This window comes from Canis aureus, chromosome 8, assembly GCF_053574225.1.
Source record: "Canis aureus isolate CA01 chromosome 8, VMU_Caureus_v.1.0, whole genome shotgun sequence".
Classification (NCBI taxonomy): domain Eukaryota; kingdom Metazoa; phylum Chordata; class Mammalia; order Carnivora; family Canidae; genus Canis; species Canis aureus.
The window spans coordinates 24679274-24696589 of NC_135618.1; the positions used below are offsets into that span (position 1 = coordinate 24679274).

At 33.0% G+C, this 17316-nt stretch overlaps 1 protein-coding gene across 4 annotated transcripts in view; it reads left to right on the forward strand.

Annotated features, from left to right (window-relative positions):
* PTBP2 (polypyrimidine tract binding protein 2) overlaps positions 1–17316 on the forward strand; it is a 77374-nt gene that overhangs the window by 21232 nt on the left and 38826 nt on the right. For all 4 annotated transcript variants that reach the window (XM_077905538.1, XM_077905540.1, XM_077905541.1 and 1 more), the window contains exons 3-4: positions 5189–5264; positions 16954–17126. In XM_077905538.1, coding sequence (XP_077761664.1) covers positions 5189–5264; positions 16954–17126 — 249 coding nt within the window. The remainder of the gene's footprint in view (positions 1–5188; positions 5265–16953; positions 17127–17316) is intronic.

A 17316-nucleotide genomic window follows, 5' to 3' on the forward strand; every position in this document is an offset into this window, starting at 1 on the left:
ACTCATTGTAGTATAATATTAATCTATCTGTTAAAATACCCTGATGTGTCTCTTTTCCTGTTGGAATTCACCTTGGTCATTTACTATTTTTGACTTAAGAACAATGCTGCTCTGAACTTTTTTTTTTTTACTACTTGGTACATGTGTGCAAAAGTTATTGCGAGTATATAAGAATAAAAATTGCTAGGATGTAGAGTATGTTGAACTTTGCAGGGTAGTATAGATTTTTTTCAATGTATAACAGTAGTATATAAGAATTCTTCGTGTTTTAGATTCTCATCAAGAATTGGTCAAGTTTTAAATTCCTTAATATTTGCTATTTTGGTATGTAATATTTTCTTTGGTCTTTTTTTATATTTTCTTAATTACTAATTTATTTTCCCCTAACATGTTTATGACCATTAGTGTTTCTTTTGTGAAATTTTATGAAATACCTATTTGTTTCTTTGCCTAATAAAAATTTGAATTTAACCAGTTACATAGTTTTTTATGTATCATTGTTGCTGATTCTCTATTGGTTATTGCTAATATTCTCTCATAGTTTGTAGCTTTACTTGGCACTTCTTAATGGCGTGTTTTGATGAACAGAACCTGCTAATTTTAATGTATAGAGTTTAATATGGCCACAAATTCCCTGTGCCATCATAATTAAAATTATTTGTGTTCTTTTTCTACCTGTTTGGATCTTTCCCTTGTTCTTATGGCAGTCTTAGCTGTTGATTGTTGGAAATCTTTTTTTTTTTTTTAATTTTTTTATTTATTTATGATAGTCACACAGAGAGAGAGAGGCAGAGACACAGGCAGAGGGAGAAGCAGGCTCCATGCACTGGGAGCCCGACGTGGGATTCGATCCCGGGTCTCCAGGATCACGCCCTAGGCCAAAGGCAGGCGCTAAACTGCTGCACCACCCAGGGATCCCGATGGTTGGAAATCTTTAAAGCAATCTCTAATAATGGTTTTTAAGTTTTCATCTATTGTTGGGATAGTTTTTTTAATAGAGATTTTGTGTCCACTCTGTAGGAGAATTTATCAGTATTTTTCATGATTCATTTTCTTGTGTTCTAAACTTAAGAAGTCCTTGCATACTCAAATCATGAAGATTATTTCATACATTACAAAAATTTTTAAAGTTATGCATTTTATATTTGTCTCTAATCCATCAGAAAATTATTTTTTGTTTATTGAAGTAGATAGGGATCCAATTTCCTTTTTTTTTTTCCTCCCTGTGTAGAGATAGCTAGTTAAAATTGCAGTGCATTTCTTCACATTATAGGTAAATATGTGTTAGGGTGAAGGCTAAGTTACTGTATTAAATGCAGAACATTGTGGTATAAATAGACAAGTTTATTTTTCATAAGGCAAAGTCCTCTTGGTTTAAGAAAATGGTATCAGTCTGCTCCATCAGGTTATTCACTGGGCCAACTTTCTTTCATCTTGTTGCTTCATTATTTTTTAAGCTTTTGTTTTGTTGTCTGTGTGGTCTGATAATAGATAATTGTACTATCTTGTTTTTTTTTTCCTTTGATTATTCTCAACCTGAGGTTTGTCTGTTCTGTTGTTTTGTTTAAAACTCAGCTTTTGGGGATCCCTGGGTGGCGCAGCGGTTTAGCGCCTGCCTTTGGCCCAGGGCGCGATCCTGGAGACCCAGGATCGAATCCCACGTCAGGCTCCCGGTGCATGGAGCCTGCTTCTCCCTCTGCCTGTGTCTCTACCTCTCTCTCTCTCTCTCTCTGTGTGACTATCATAAATAAATAAAAATTTACAAAAAAAAAAACTCAGCTTTTGTTTTTTATTAATTCTCTTTAGTGTATCATTGCAACCCATATTCTGTATTTTTATTGGTTGTATGAGTTAGTGCTTCTATCTAGAATTGCAAATAACTTGATATTCTGCTGACTTAGTTATGAAGGCTGTTAAACGTACTCTTCTGGCAGCATGTGTGAAATTATTTGAGAACGATAAGGCCACAAATAAAGCATTTTTTAAAAAAATAGACAAGACTTGGCCATGAACATAAATTGTAGGAAGGAGAGTGTCCTGCACACTTCATGTCAGAATAACAGGCTTCTTTTATACTTCAGTAGATCTAAGATATCTCACTCCTCATCTCCAGAATTACATGAATCCACTGGAGAAGGATTTTTGACTCACACAAACATCTAAAATTAAACTGATAAGATGTATTTCAAAAGAAGTCAAGTATACTTTTGAAAAGTGTGGGAGTCTGTTTTTTGAGAACGATGACAATTGTTAATAAAACATTCATTCACTTATTTTGTCAACAATTGTTTGTGAACCCTGTGTTTCGTTGACACTTGGGGATATCGTAGTGAACACTGCTGATGTGAGCCCGGCATGCTGTCTGATAATCACTGTTGGTTTATTATAACACTTAATCCCAAGGATTTTGATGTAAATGTTCTCTCCATATATGAATGAGGAATATTCTAAAGCTTAGAATAGTTAAGAAATTTACTAGGTACTTGGCTGGCAGGTGGAAGCTAAACTATCGGAGCCCCTTTTCTTAATGCCATATTGCATACTTGTCATACAACACAATGAAAATTAGGTTGTTAATCTAATTGTAGTCACATCAACAGACTAAAAAAAGAAGTCACATGATAATAATAGCAGTAGGTGAAGAAAAAGCATTTGGCAGAATCCAACATCAGTTTGTGATAAAAACTAGAAATAGTTTCCAGTTTTAGGAGAACCTCCTCAACCTGGTGAAGAACATCTACAAAGAAACTAAAACATACTTAATGGTGACAAAGTCAGCACTTTCTAAGATTAGGTACAAGGCAAGGATGTTGCCTCTTATCAGTTCCTTTCAACATTCTATTGCAAGTTTTTGCTAATGTGGTAGGGCAAAAAAAGGAAATAAAGGGATACAGATCAAAGAGAGAACAAAATTATTGTTCACAGATAACTTGATAGCCTCTGTAGAAAATCTGAAAGAAGTGACAAAAAAATCTGGAATTGATAAGCCAGTATTGCACAGTTGCTTTTCTGTATACCAGGAGTGAAGAAATGCAGTTTGAAATTAAAATCGCAATATTGTTGACAAAAACCCAGAAAATGAAATACCTAGGTATAAATCTAACAAACAAATAGAGAAGATCTGGAGGAGGAAAACTACAAAATTCTGATGAATGAAACCAAAACAACCAACCCAAAACAAATGGAGAGATATTCCATGTTTGTGGATAGGAAGACTCAATATTGTCAAGATGTCAGTTCTAACTTGATCTATAGATTTAATGCAATCCCAGTCAAAATTAGAGCAAGTTGTTTTATGGTTATCAACAAACAGATTCGAAAGTTTCTGAGGAGGGGCAGAAGACCCAGAGTAGCCAAGACAGTATTATTATTTTTTTTTAATAGCCAAGACAGTATTAAAGAAAAAGCTACAGTAATCAAGATAGTGTAGTTTTGGTGAAGAACAAATAGGTCAGTGGAACAGAATAGAGGGCCTAGTATAGAGCCCCCTGTAAATATCAACTTACCTTTGACAAAGGAGCAAATACAATACCGCGGATCAGGTACATTCTCATTAACAAATGCTGCTGGAACAGTTGGACATCACTTACTTGCAAAAGGATGAATCAAGACACTGTTAACATCTTACAAAAAATTAACTCAAGATGTATTAGAAACCTAAATATAAAATGCGAAACTGTAGACCTCTTAGAAGATAATGTAGGAGAAAACCTAGATGACCTTTTTAGTTATAGGTATATTATACCTTTTTAGTTATAACCAAAGACTCAATCCATGAAAAAACAATTGACGTGCTGGACTTAATTAAAATTAAAAGACTCTTGCTCTTATAAAGACATTATCAAGAGAAATAGAAGATGAGCCACAGACTGGAGAAAATATTTGCAGAAGATGTGTCTGATAAAGGACAAAACAGATCAACTCTTAGAACTCAACAGTGAGAAAACCCAATTAAAAAATGGGTCTAAGACTTTAGTAGACACTTCACCCAAGAAGATGTACAGGTGACAAATAAGCACATGGAAAGATGTACCACATCATATGTCATCAAGGAAACGCAAATTAAAACAAGATACTACCACACATGTATCAGAATAGCCAAAATGTAGAACGCTGAAAACCATAAATGCTGACAAGGATGTGAAGCAACAGGAATAGTCATATGTTGTTGATGGGAATGCAGAATGGTATAGTCCCTTTGGAAAATAGTTTGGCAGTTTTATAGAACTAGCTATACTTTTACCAATAATTGTGCACCTTGGTATTTACCTAAAGAAGTTGAAAATTTACACACAAAATCCTGGGCATAATTACGGCAGCCATATTCATAGTTGTCAAAACTTGGGGAGCAAGCAAAACTCTCTCAGTAGATTGAATGAATAACTAAACTGTGGTATGTCTAGACAGTGGGATATTTTTCAAAAGTTTTTACTTTTGAAATGGGCTTTCAAACCATGAAAAGATTGAGGCACCTTAAGTCTATGTTACTAAGGGAAAGGAGCCATTCTGAGAAGGCTACATACTGTATGTATGGAACTATATGCCATCCTGGAAAAGGCAAAACTATAGAGACAGTACAAAGATCAGGTTGGGAGAAGGATGAATAAAGCAGAGAATAGAGTTTTTCAGGACAGTGAAAATATTGTATACAACATTCTAATGCTAGAAATATGTCATTATACATTTGTTCAAACCCATTGAATGTACAACATCAAGAGTGAACCCTCAGGTAAACTGGATTTTCAGTGACTATGATGTGTCAACGCAAGTTGATCCTTGGTAATAACTGTACGACTGTGCCAGGAGGTTTTGATAATGAGGGATACAATGTATGAATGAGGGTGGGGAGTACATAGAAATCTCTGTTGCCACCTTCTCATTTTTATTATAAACCTAAAACTGCTCTTAAAATATTTAAAAAAATATTTTATTGTTGCTGGTGAACCAATGGTTAGGCTCACCTAACCTATTTCAAGGAAAGAAGGAAAAACTCTTGGCTTTGTGGAAAAGGGGAGAGATTGACAAAATGGAGTTAATTTTCTTTTTTAGGGTTAAAAATTTTAAACTATTCCTAATAGTGTAACACCTGACATTTGTTTTTCAGTGAATATTTGAAAAACAGATAAGTGACCTATTTATATTTTTAAAATTAAAAATGTCTGATGGTAATATGTTTTGTTTTTTACAGAGAGGATCTGACGAACTACTCTCAGGCAGTGTTCTCAGTAGTCCAAACTCTAATATGAGCAGCATGGTGGTTACAGGTAAGTGTTTCTCTGTTAACAATGCTTAATTATTTGCCATTAAAATGTCAAAACTAAAATTTAGTCTTTTATAGAAATTTAGCCTTTTATAATTTATGTTAAGTGTTTTAAGTGTTTCTGTTTAAACACTACAGAAATTTTACTAGAGTATATATGGGTCAAGTAAAAAACCTGAACTTGGTGACTTCTTTGGGCAACTACCTGAGTCTGATTGCCATTTTTTTATCACAAAAATATAACTCTTTCTTTTATATTCTAAGTCCCCTCATTCTTGTTCCTTTTGTACTTTTGTTTTTAGTTTTTGTGTTTATGTCTTAGTATATATTTTAACATAGTACTGCCTCCGAGTCTTGGAACATATCCAAGACTCGGAGTGGATGCCTGAAACTGCAGGTGGTACAAAAACCTAAATCTACTACACTTTTTCCTATATATACATACCTGTGATAAAGCTTGGTTTGTATATTAGGCACATGAAGAGATTAACCAACGACTAAAAATGAACGGTAATAACAATATACTGTAATTAAAGCGTACTCATCCTTTGTCATCTTGTGATGTGGGATGATAAAATGTCTGTGATAAGATGAAATGAGGTGAATGATGTAGACATTGTGATACAGTGTTAAGCTACAGTATTTTCGAAGGAGGATCATCTGCTTCTGGACTATGGTTGACAACTGGTAACTGAAACTATGGAAAGCAAAATTGCATATAAAGGGAATTACTATGTTTTTGTATTCTATATCCCACAAACCCTAAAGTCCAATTAAATAAAAATCAAAAGATTCAGCTGCACAGTTGTCTTTTTGTGTACTTTCAACCTTTTTTCTTTGCTGTGACAATATTTTAATTATTTGAATTGAGTTCCATAATGTTATCTCCATATTATCTTCATACTTAGGGTATTTTTCTTAAATTGTGTATGTCTGAAATAAGACAATAAATTGTCGGTTGTTTGTAATGTCCATCTAAACAAATACAAAACAAATTTTTAGGCCCTAGTTTTATGGGCACAATTTTGAATCTGATGATGATGAGGAGGAGGAGAAGACAAATGAATTAGTTTGGCTTATAATCTTGCATTTTACATTTTTTACCTAAAACCTTTTTGCTTTTTTCTAAACCCTTTCCTGACTGACTTGCTTGAGGTAGTAAAAGGATTGTAAAAGACTAGAACCACTTTGATTTGCTTCAGATAGCTATTGCTTATGTATATATACACCTTGGTGCACACGTACACATGCCTAGCAGTTCAGTTAAATAAAAACTATAATGAAGTATTTACCAAATATAGTCATAGTGATGTGAAATTGAATTTGCCTGCAGATAATTATTATTGATTTTTCATGATTACAAAGCAAAATCACTAGATCATGATTTTGATAGCCAAAGTATGGTGTACAAATAATTAAAGTGGTCAGATGTCTGTAACGCTGCTTTGCTAGTTTCATTTTTAAAAACAATATATATAGTATGAATAGTTGAAACATTTTAAAAATTAATACATATTGCTATGACAGAATAACTGATAGCAGCCTTTCCTTCCCCTGATATGCCCTCCAATATAAAAAAAATATGAAGCTGTATCAAATATATTGGATAGCTGTTGCCTGGTATTGATGAATAGGCAGTACTAGATAATGATCCTTGAGAAAAGGGAAATACACGAAGTGAATCCCATTTTCATTTTGGCTCTCTGCCTTGGAGTGCCCTATTAAAACACTGGGCAGTTAAAAAAAGTAGAATCTTTTAAAAAATATTTTATTTATTCATGAGAGACACAGAGAGAGAGAGGCAGAGACATAGGCAGAGGGAGAAGCAGGCTCCCAATGCGGGACTCGATCCCGGGACTCCAGGAACATGCCCTGGGCCAAACGGCTCAGACGCACAACTGCTGAGCCACCCAGGAGTCCCGAAAAGTAGATATTAAACTAACATCAAAACACTAAACTAGTATGTAAATGTAAATTGGTAAAGAAAAATCCTTTGTACTAATCACTAGCTATGTGAGGTCATGAGCATTTGAAATGTGCTGTTCCTAACTGAGGTGTATGTATGTGTGGAACATGTGTGTTTCAAAGACAGTATCAAAAGTAGAAAGAATGCAAGATACTTCATTTTTTAAAATACTGATTGTTGATGCAGTAATATTTTAGATACAGCAAACTGAAATATATTATTAAAATTTTAATTCTTTTTACTTTTTGATGTAGTTAATAGAATATTAAAATTATGTGACTTGCAGAACATTTCTTTTGGATATTACTAATCTAAGAATTAAGAGGCAAAGGTTGTCAGACTGGATTAAAAAGCAAGGCCTAACTGCACTACCTCTTGCTAGAGTCCATCTGAGGGAGAAGGATATAGACTGAAAACAAAAAGGACAGAAAGTAATAATCTATGCAGACGACAAGCACAAAAAAGTTAATCTGATTATTGTAGCTTCAGACAGAATTCAAGACAAGGATTGTTACTAATATTAAAACATTTCATAGTGTTAAAGGGTTAATCTATTGGAAAACATTTATATAACAGTAATAACAGAGCCTCAGAGTTCATTAAATATGTAAAACTAAAGAGAGAAACAAATCTATAATCATTATTGGATATTTTAACAGTAATTGATTTAACAGTAATTGATAGGACAGTTAGATCTTTAAATACACAGAGGATTTGAACAATGGTATTCTTCAGCTGGGCTTTAACTCATATTCAGGAAACTATACCTTGCCTGCAGAATAACTTTTCAAGTGTACATAGCATCACGGTAGACTGACTTTATATCAGGACATAAAATAACTCCCTGGATTTCAAATGGCTGAAAGCCCATATATCTAATTATAGTGGAATTTAAGTAGAAATCAAAAACAGTAAGAAATCTAGGAAATGACCAAATATTTAGAAATTGAACTGCATAATTCTGAACAATGTGTAAATTAACGAAGATATAAGGGAATATTTTTCTGATTGAATAAAAGTGAAAATATATCAAAATTTGATGGCTGTAATGCAAGAAAATACATTAGGGGAAAATGTGTCTTCCTATATCCGTGTATTAGAAGATGCTTATATTAGAAAAAAAGTTTACTCCTATCAAGAAAAGAAAACTACAATGCCAGTATCAGGAATGAAAGTAGAGGAACCACTACAGATCGGAAAACTGTAATGCCAGTATCAGGAAGCAGAGGTACCACTATAGATCCTACAGAATGTTAATGGGGAAAATGAGACAATGTTACAAACAGCAAGCAGTAATGCCAATAGTTTTACCAACTTAGGTGAAATAGACAAAATCCTTCATAAACCTAATTAACCAAAACTGACCTAAACTATTACTCCATAAAATACAGATTATGTCTGTGTCCATTATAAAAATCAGATTTATAATTTTTTCCACAAAGATTACTCTAGGTATAGGTGATTTCACTCACAGGTGATTTTACTCAGGTATATGAAGCTTCAGAGTATGAAATAATAGCCATATTCAATATACTTTTTTAGAAATTAGAGAAGCAAGGAATACTCCAAATTCACGTTATGATCCTGCTATAATTGATACCAAAACCTAACAAAGATGTAAGAAATCAAGATTTCAAACTAATATTTTTCATTAACATAAATGCAGATATTCTTAACAAAATGTTAGCAGATCATCTAACAATATATGAATGATAATTCATGATTATTAATTGAAGCTTACCCAAGGATTATAAGGTATATTTAGAAATTGAACTGCATAATTCTGAACAACACATAAAGAAGATAAAAGGGTAACTTTCTGACTGAATGAAAGTGAAAAGGGTAACTTTCTGACTGAATGAAAGTGAAAAGGGTAACTTTCTGACTGAATGAAAGTGAAAATATATCAGTCTAATTTATAATAATAGAATGAAGGAGAAAAAAATCATTTTAATAGAAGGAAAAAAAGCATTTGATAAAATACAACATTCATACATGATAAAAATCTTCCAGAAGCTAGCAAGAATAAAGGAACTTTCACAACGTGAATAAGGTGCACCTTATCAAAGAGACTAAAACAATTCCATTCTTTCATGGTAAAATATTGAATATTTTCTCTTGAAAAACAGGAATGAAGTAAGGATATCTGTTTTCACAATTTTTCCAGCTTCTTGCTTGTATTAGGGCAAGTAGAATAAAATACAAAACTTAAAATGGAAGAAATAAAACTATCTTATTCACAACATGGTTTTCATTTTTTTGGAAATTGAATTATTTTATAGAATTACAAGTATAGATGTTTCTGGCAGTTCACAATATTTCATACGGTATTTGGTTGCTATACTTAATTATCTGACTTTGTACAAACCTGCTTTTCAGCTCTTTATTTGCTATGTAATTTTTTAAAATTTAAATTCAACTAATGTAAGTTAGTTAACTTACGGCGTAGTATTAGTTTCAGGAGAATTTAGTGATGGATTCATTACTTACATTTAACACCATCTCAGTAAGTGTCCTCTTTAATACCCATCACCCATTTGGCTCATCCCTCCACGCTCTTAACCCTCCCGCAACCCTCAGTTTGTTCTCTTATATAGTCTTCTGTGATTTGCCTTCCTCTCTGTTTTTATCTTATTTTTTTCCTTCCCTTTCCCTGTGTTCATCTACTTTGTTTCTTAAATTCCACATATGAATGACATCATAGGATATTTGTCTTTCTCTGACTTACTTCACTTAGCATAGTATACTCTAGTTCCACCCATGTTACGTCAACATGATTTTTAAAATAAACCGACAGAAATCTATAAAATGTTTTGTAAAACTAATCATTGAATGGTTACATGATACAAATTCAATATATAAAAATTGCTTCCTGATATTATTAGCAAATTATTGAAAAATGAAATTTAAAAAAGTCCATTTACAAAAATATGCGAGACAGAATATCAGAGAGTAAGTGTAACAAATAATGTGGGAGACATGTACACCAGTAACTATACAGGACACAAAGAAATATTAGAGCCCTAAATGAGAAAGAAACCATGTTCATGAATTAAAAGGCTCAGTATGTTAAAATGTCATTTTCCCCTAAAATGGATGGAATTAAATCTGTGTCAGTGAAACTCAACAGGCTTTTAAAATGAAATTGACAAGTTGGTTCTAAAATTTAGAATTAGATGTGGAAATTAAAAAGGACCTAGATATAAGCTAAAATCATTTTCCAAAAGAAAAAAAATCACAACTGATTTCAAGATTCACTGTAAACTTGTAGTAATCAAACAGTTTAACATTAGCAAGATTAGTTTTTATAGAATAGTGTACAGAAATAAACTACAGTTAAGGTCAGCTGATTACTTACAAAGGTGTCTTGGTCATTCAGTTGTGGAAATGGTGCCAGAAAACAGTTGAAAACAGATATGAGAAAAAGGAACTCAAACTACTTAATAGTGTACAGAAATATTAGATGGATATATACCTAAACCTAAAAAATATATAACACTTTTTAAAAAATTACATTATATATCACAAACTTGAGGTAAATGATTTTTTTAGAGAAGACACAAACTACCCATAAAGGAATAGTTTATAAACTAGACATTTCACCTAAATTTTAAAAATTCTCATCAAAAGACGTTAAGACCATGAAAGCCAAATCACAAATTGGGAAAAGATGCTAATACTCACATATTAATACATATATCTAACAAAGGACTTGTATGCAGATTATATACAGAATTCTTTGAAAAAATTCTTTCACATCTATAATTACAAACAGCATAATTTTTTTGAAATAGGTGAAAGAACATATGAATAGCTGATAATAAGCACATGAAAATATGTATTAGTCATCAAGAAAACACGGGTTATAACTGCTGTGAGATATGTCACACCAACCAGAATTTAGGCTCACATTAAACAGATTGGCAACATAAGCGTTGATGAGGATGTAGAGAGACTGGAACAACTCACCATGGCTGGTAAAAATATAAAATAGTTTGAAAAACAACTTGGCAGTATCTTATAAAGTTAAGCAGCCTATGACCCAGTACTTCTACATCAAGGTTTTCTACCTAGTGAAAAAGACTTGTGCAAATATGCATATAAAAAAATTTATTCATGATAATCCCAAACTTGAAATTATCCAAATGTCTGTCAGTAGAAAAATGGGTCAATGAATTCTAATCATGCAGTAGATTAGTAATTAGTGACAAAAGAATGACTATTATACAAAAACATGAGTGAATATTAAGACAATATATGAAGCAAAAGAAGCCATACCCAAGTGAATACTCAACTGATTCCGTTTTTTACAAAGTTAAAGAACAGATAATTTTTAGTAAAGAAACCAAAATAATGGTGGCCTGTGGGTGTTGGGATTAACAGCAAGTACAAGGTAATTCTCTGGGGTATTGGACATACCCCATATCAATTAACAAAGTTGTACAGTCTAAAAGTGGTTTGAAACTGGGAAAGGCTACCACCTCTGGGAACCATGAACTACCCCAGTTTTATTTTGCTGGAATGTGAAGTAAGAGAGGAGGGAATGACTAAAGTTGAACCCTGATAGGTTGGGGTTTGGATATAGGATTTGATTTGCTGAGGAGCTTGGACTTTACCAGATTTACATATTAGAAAGGATTTTCTATTTTGTGGGGGTCACAGCTATATATAGGACAGTTAAACACTTTCCAATAATATGCTCCAGAGATACTAAGGTGTTCTGAATTTTAGGTTCTTAGAATATGAAGGAAATGTTGTATCAAGAAATTAGGGGGTCCCTGGGTGGCGCAGCGGTTTGGCACCTGCCTTTGGCCCAGGGCGCGATCCTGGAGACCCGGGATAGAATCCCACGTCGGGCTCCCGGTGCATGGAGCCTGCTTCTCCCTCTGCCTATGTCTCTGCCTCTCTCTCTCTCTCTCTCTCTGACTATCATAAATAAATAAAAATTAAAAAAAAAAAAAAAGAAATTAGAACTTCTGAGGTCCTTGGAAATAGATTAGTTTGGGAGAAGTATTAGTTTGGGCTTAGAATCACTGGGTTGATGGATGATAGTCCCATTAACAAAGGGAAAATAGTGGAAAAGGAGATTTATTTTCAGTGGAAAGAATTATCTGTTAAAAGTATGTTTAAGAATAATGTACTTTATGACTGAAGAATGAATTGAATCTTTTGGTAATGGAATAAAAATCCTTAAAGTGTTGTTTTCACATAAGAAATTTACATTTAACTTATTTTATCTTTATTCACAGTGGATACTCACTGAGTTTTAAGATTTTTTTTCCCCCTTAACATAGAGAGGTGAGATTCTGTGTATGTTTTCACAGACCCCAATATTAATATTGTTGCTTATAAGAGCAGATAGCATAAAATACCTTTAAAAACCAGTGATTATACTTGCCTGGAAAAATATGCCACTGTCATCCAGGTGTCTCAAAAAGGTACTTTTACAGACTGTATTACAAGGAAACTTTTATGGTTATCAGATACAGAACAAGATTTCATATATTCCAGCTATATCCAAAATGCTTCCTCAAATTCACTTTACTATAGAATTCGGTTTCTAAAAGCATCTATCTCAACAGCCTTTTCCCTTATCTGTCCAGACAGACTTTCTTTTAAAATATATACCTGTTTTTTTGTGTCAAAGAAAAAAATAATTTTAATAGTGAGAAAAGTTAATACTGTTAGAACCTTAGTCTCAGGTAAGTATCTACTAAGTCAGTGCATTAAGATTATTTTGTAATGCATTAGTTCCTTCAGAAATAAAAGTGAAACATTTCAAAACAACTAGCTCCAACTAGTATTGGGGTTGGATTATTTGAAAGGAGTTTTTAACTATTTGTCAGTGGGGAGGAACCTTGACAGCTGTAAAATTTTTGAGTCATTTCTTAATAGCTTTGGATATGGAATATTCCTCTAAGGTATATATGTTTCTGCCAGTGTTGCTAATTGTTATTCTGTCATAGACTTATTATTGCTAAAAGTAATATTTTTACGTGAAAGAACTGAAATCATTCCAAGGATTCTGTTTGATATAGGTTAACCAGAACTCTTTGGGATTTTCATTTTAACTTTTATGTAAAGACATTTTTATATAATGTCATTTCATTTTGTTATAATGCTTTGAGAATTTTCCAGCACATGAGACTTCTAGTTTAGTCTAGGCTTCTATTTTCTCTAGCTCATCTGTAAGGTACTTTTGGCAAGTAGGCTGTACAGCTGCTTAAAAATGTAGTTACAGCATCCAGTTTTTACAATAAGCCTAAGATTTATTTATTTTGTTTTTATTTTTATTTTATTTTATTTTTTTGTGGTAGCTGTTGGTCTTGACTAAACAACTGTCAGAATAACAGAAATATCTTTCTGTATATACCTGCATTTCTGGTTAACCCTTCTTTGGAATTTCTATTTTCCCAGATAGGAAGGTAAGGTGTACAAACATTTATTTTTAAACTCCGATTCTTTTTATGTTTTAGTTGTCTACAGCCAGCAGCTTCTTTAACTTTATGCTTTGCCCTGAAATCTAACTTAAAACTGCTTGGAGTTGAAACCACTTTTCTACTCAGTTTCACATTTGATAAAGGAAGCTAGCATTACTTTCTATAAATGCTGGAATGTGAATGACTTAAGAGAATGACAGTGTACTAATATTTTTTTTAGTTTCCAGTATATAAATAAGTATAAAGTTCTGAAGTGTTGTACTTCAAGTTGATACACAGTTGGAAATAAAATTAGAGTATTGGTGAATGACTGTGACTAAAATAATAGATTTATGAGTTAAATGAGAAGGTAGTTTTTGAGACCTAAGTGTTGGGAGTTCATATGAGCAAGTAAAGATAGGACTTTGGGGCCAATTAGCTGTGGACCTCCCAACTATTATTGGGAATGAGTACATAAGCAGACAGTTCAAAGGAGCTGTAAAATGAATAAGGGAAGTAAAACTAGAAAGGAATTGTTAAGGGTATTGTGGGAACAGAGACATTTGGTAGGGATGAGAGGGCTCACAGTATTTTGACCATGGATGAATTTAACAAATTACCCAGCATCTTAGTGAAACTTAATATGAGAACTGCAGGTAAACACTAGTAAAGAGCAAAGGTCAGTCAAGGAAAAAGAGAGACTGACGAAAGGTGAAGATGTTCACTATAGAATTGAGGTTGAAAACTACTTTTGAGTTTGGAAGAGAAGTATTAAGTAGACATAGGTTTTACATTTTTTTTTACATACTATTTTTTCGAATTTGAGAGGAACATCTTAAGCAAAACTTTAAGAAGGCTAAATAATACATGGAAAATGATGTGATTACAGATTTCTGCAATTTATACAACCTGTATGCATAAATAAAAGCATTACGACGTTGTTGCCTTATTCTTAGAAATCATTTTAATTATGACTGGTTTTACATTCACAAACCAAAAGTTTCTGGGTTTACCTCAGGACTAGAAGGGAAAGATTATATAGAAAGAAGTCCAAAATTATGGTACTTTGTGTTCTGAAGAATCACAGATCTAACCTAGAGAGACCCAATCTTTACTTCTCTGATAGGATAATAAATGGCCTATGTGTTTGATAAGCTAAGGGCTATACATTTTCTTGTGTCCTTTTTCAGGGCTGGAGTTTTTTTATGTATGAAAGTATGCTTAGTCATATGATTTAAAAAGTCCTCATTTCCCAATTTCATGTTCTCATATTCTCATCTAAAGAGAAAACTTTCACTCAGCCGTTAGAAACAACAAATACCCACCATTTGCTTTGACACGGATGGAAGTGGAGGGTATTATGCTGAGTGAAAGAAGTCAGTCGGAGAAGGACAAACATTATATGGTCTCATTCATTTGGGGAATATAAAAAATAGTGAAAGGGAATAAAGGGGAAAGGAGAAAAAATGAGTGGGAAATATCAGAGAGGGAGACAGAACATGAGAGACTCCCAACTCTGGGAAACGAACTAGGGGTGGTGGAAGGGGAGGTGGGCGGGGGGTGGGGGTGACTGGGTGACGGGCACTGAGGGGTGCACTTGACAGGATGAGCACTGGGTGTTATTCTATATGTTGGCAAATTGAACACCAATGAAAAATAAATTTATTAAAAAAATAAAGAAAACTTTCATAATATTTAGCACTAAAATAAGAATATTTAGTACTAAAATAGGAATAATAGCCACCCTTTCTAAAACTATTAACTGACTGAGAGAGTATCAGTATGAGGAGTTTTGATGTTACATGGTCTTTGGGAGAAAAGGATACAGTTGTATATAATGTGATATTTTGAGGGGGTATCTTCCTACAGTGTAGTGTACTAGTTAGTTGACCTTTCCCACTAGTCTGTATGAGAGCATTGGGGATCTTACCGATCATTTTGTTCACTCCTGTACCCCTGGAGCCTCAAATAGTGCCAAACACATTCTTGAAACTCAGTAACAACATCATCATCATCATCATTATTATTATTATTATTGAGAGAAAGAATGTGAGCATGTGAGTAGTGGTGAGGGGCTGAAAGAGTGACGGGAGAGAGGATCTTAAGCAGGTTCCATGCCTCGTGTGGAGTTTAACACAGGCCTGGATCTCACAATTCTGAAATCATGACCTGATATGAAAGAAATCAGGAGTGGGACACTTAACTAACTGAGCCACCCAGGTGCCCTGGTACTCGTAACTCTTACAGAATCAGTGTATGAATGAATTTTAAAGACACTTGGAGATCAAATTAATCTTAGAATTTTACAGATATTGTTGAATGTATACACACACACACACACACACACCCCACACACATATAATGTTAATGGGTAGTGTTGATTTGGAGAATACCATGAAGTATCTAAAGTTACATAGTAGTGGTGTATACATGTATATTTTTCAACTTATCAAGTATCCTTCATTTTAGTTAGTTTCAGAAATATCCTTTAGTCTGTAGACAGTTAGGAACCACTGATACAGAATAAGGAATAGACTGTAAGTTCTTCAAACAGCTTTGCATAAAACATCACCTATTTTATTGTGTCTGTAGTAGGACCTTATTTTTGGTGAGGCTTTAAAATAAAGCCCGGTAACTACTTTGTTGATTAAAATATATCAGTTTACTTTAAAGGGCGTAGTAACAGAATAAGTTAATCAAGTCCATGAGTATTTTATAGTATATAGATGTTGAATGTTATTAGTGACAAAATATTTAGATAGATAATAAATTAGGAGAGTCTCATTGTAGGTAAGCCATAATGTGGATTTGATTGCATAATTATTTTTACAGCACTACCTTCTTTGCTCCCATTTTTTACTATGATACATTCCAAATTGTGAACCATTTATAATTTCCCAGGTAAAAATTACAATCTCCTAATTTTTGCTAAGTCAAAAGTAGAGTTTTTTTTTTTTTTTGTATTTCTGTTAGTTCATAATAAAATAAAATGATTAAATTGTAAGATAATTGTGTTCTTTAGGCATTGGACAATTTATTAAATTGCCTTTTAATATTTTTGCTTATCATTTGTTACTCTTTATGTATACAGTTCAGAAATATTTACCAAATAGTGATCTTAATTGATAATGTAATTTTATTAAATTTTATTTAATAATGGTGGATATTATTTTCTCTATTCTTTTTGCTTTTTGAATTTTTAGGAATTATTCAGGTCTACTCAGCTGTATATTTAAATTCTTTTTTAAATGTTGTGGGTTTTATGCAAATGAGGAAAATTAATAAGGACTTTTAAAAATGTTTTTCAGCCAATGGTAATGATAGCAAGAAATTTAAAGGAGAAGATAAAATGGATGGTGCTCCTTCTCGTGTACTTCATATTCGAAAATTACCTGGTGAAGTGACAGAAACAGAAGTTATTGCTTTAGGCTTACCTTTTGGTAAGGTGACCAACATCCTTATGCTGAAAGGAAAAAATCAGGTATGCTTCCTTTCAGGACCTATAAAGCCTGAAACTACCCAGTATGTGTGTATTAGCTAATTCTTAATAAAAGGATAGAATATAGTATGTCTTAACTTTTCTAAAAGAACATAAGAGAAGTCTTATTCTGATTTTTCCTGGTAATGCTGATTGAGAAACTAATGCTGTGGAGCCAGAACGAGTGATTCAC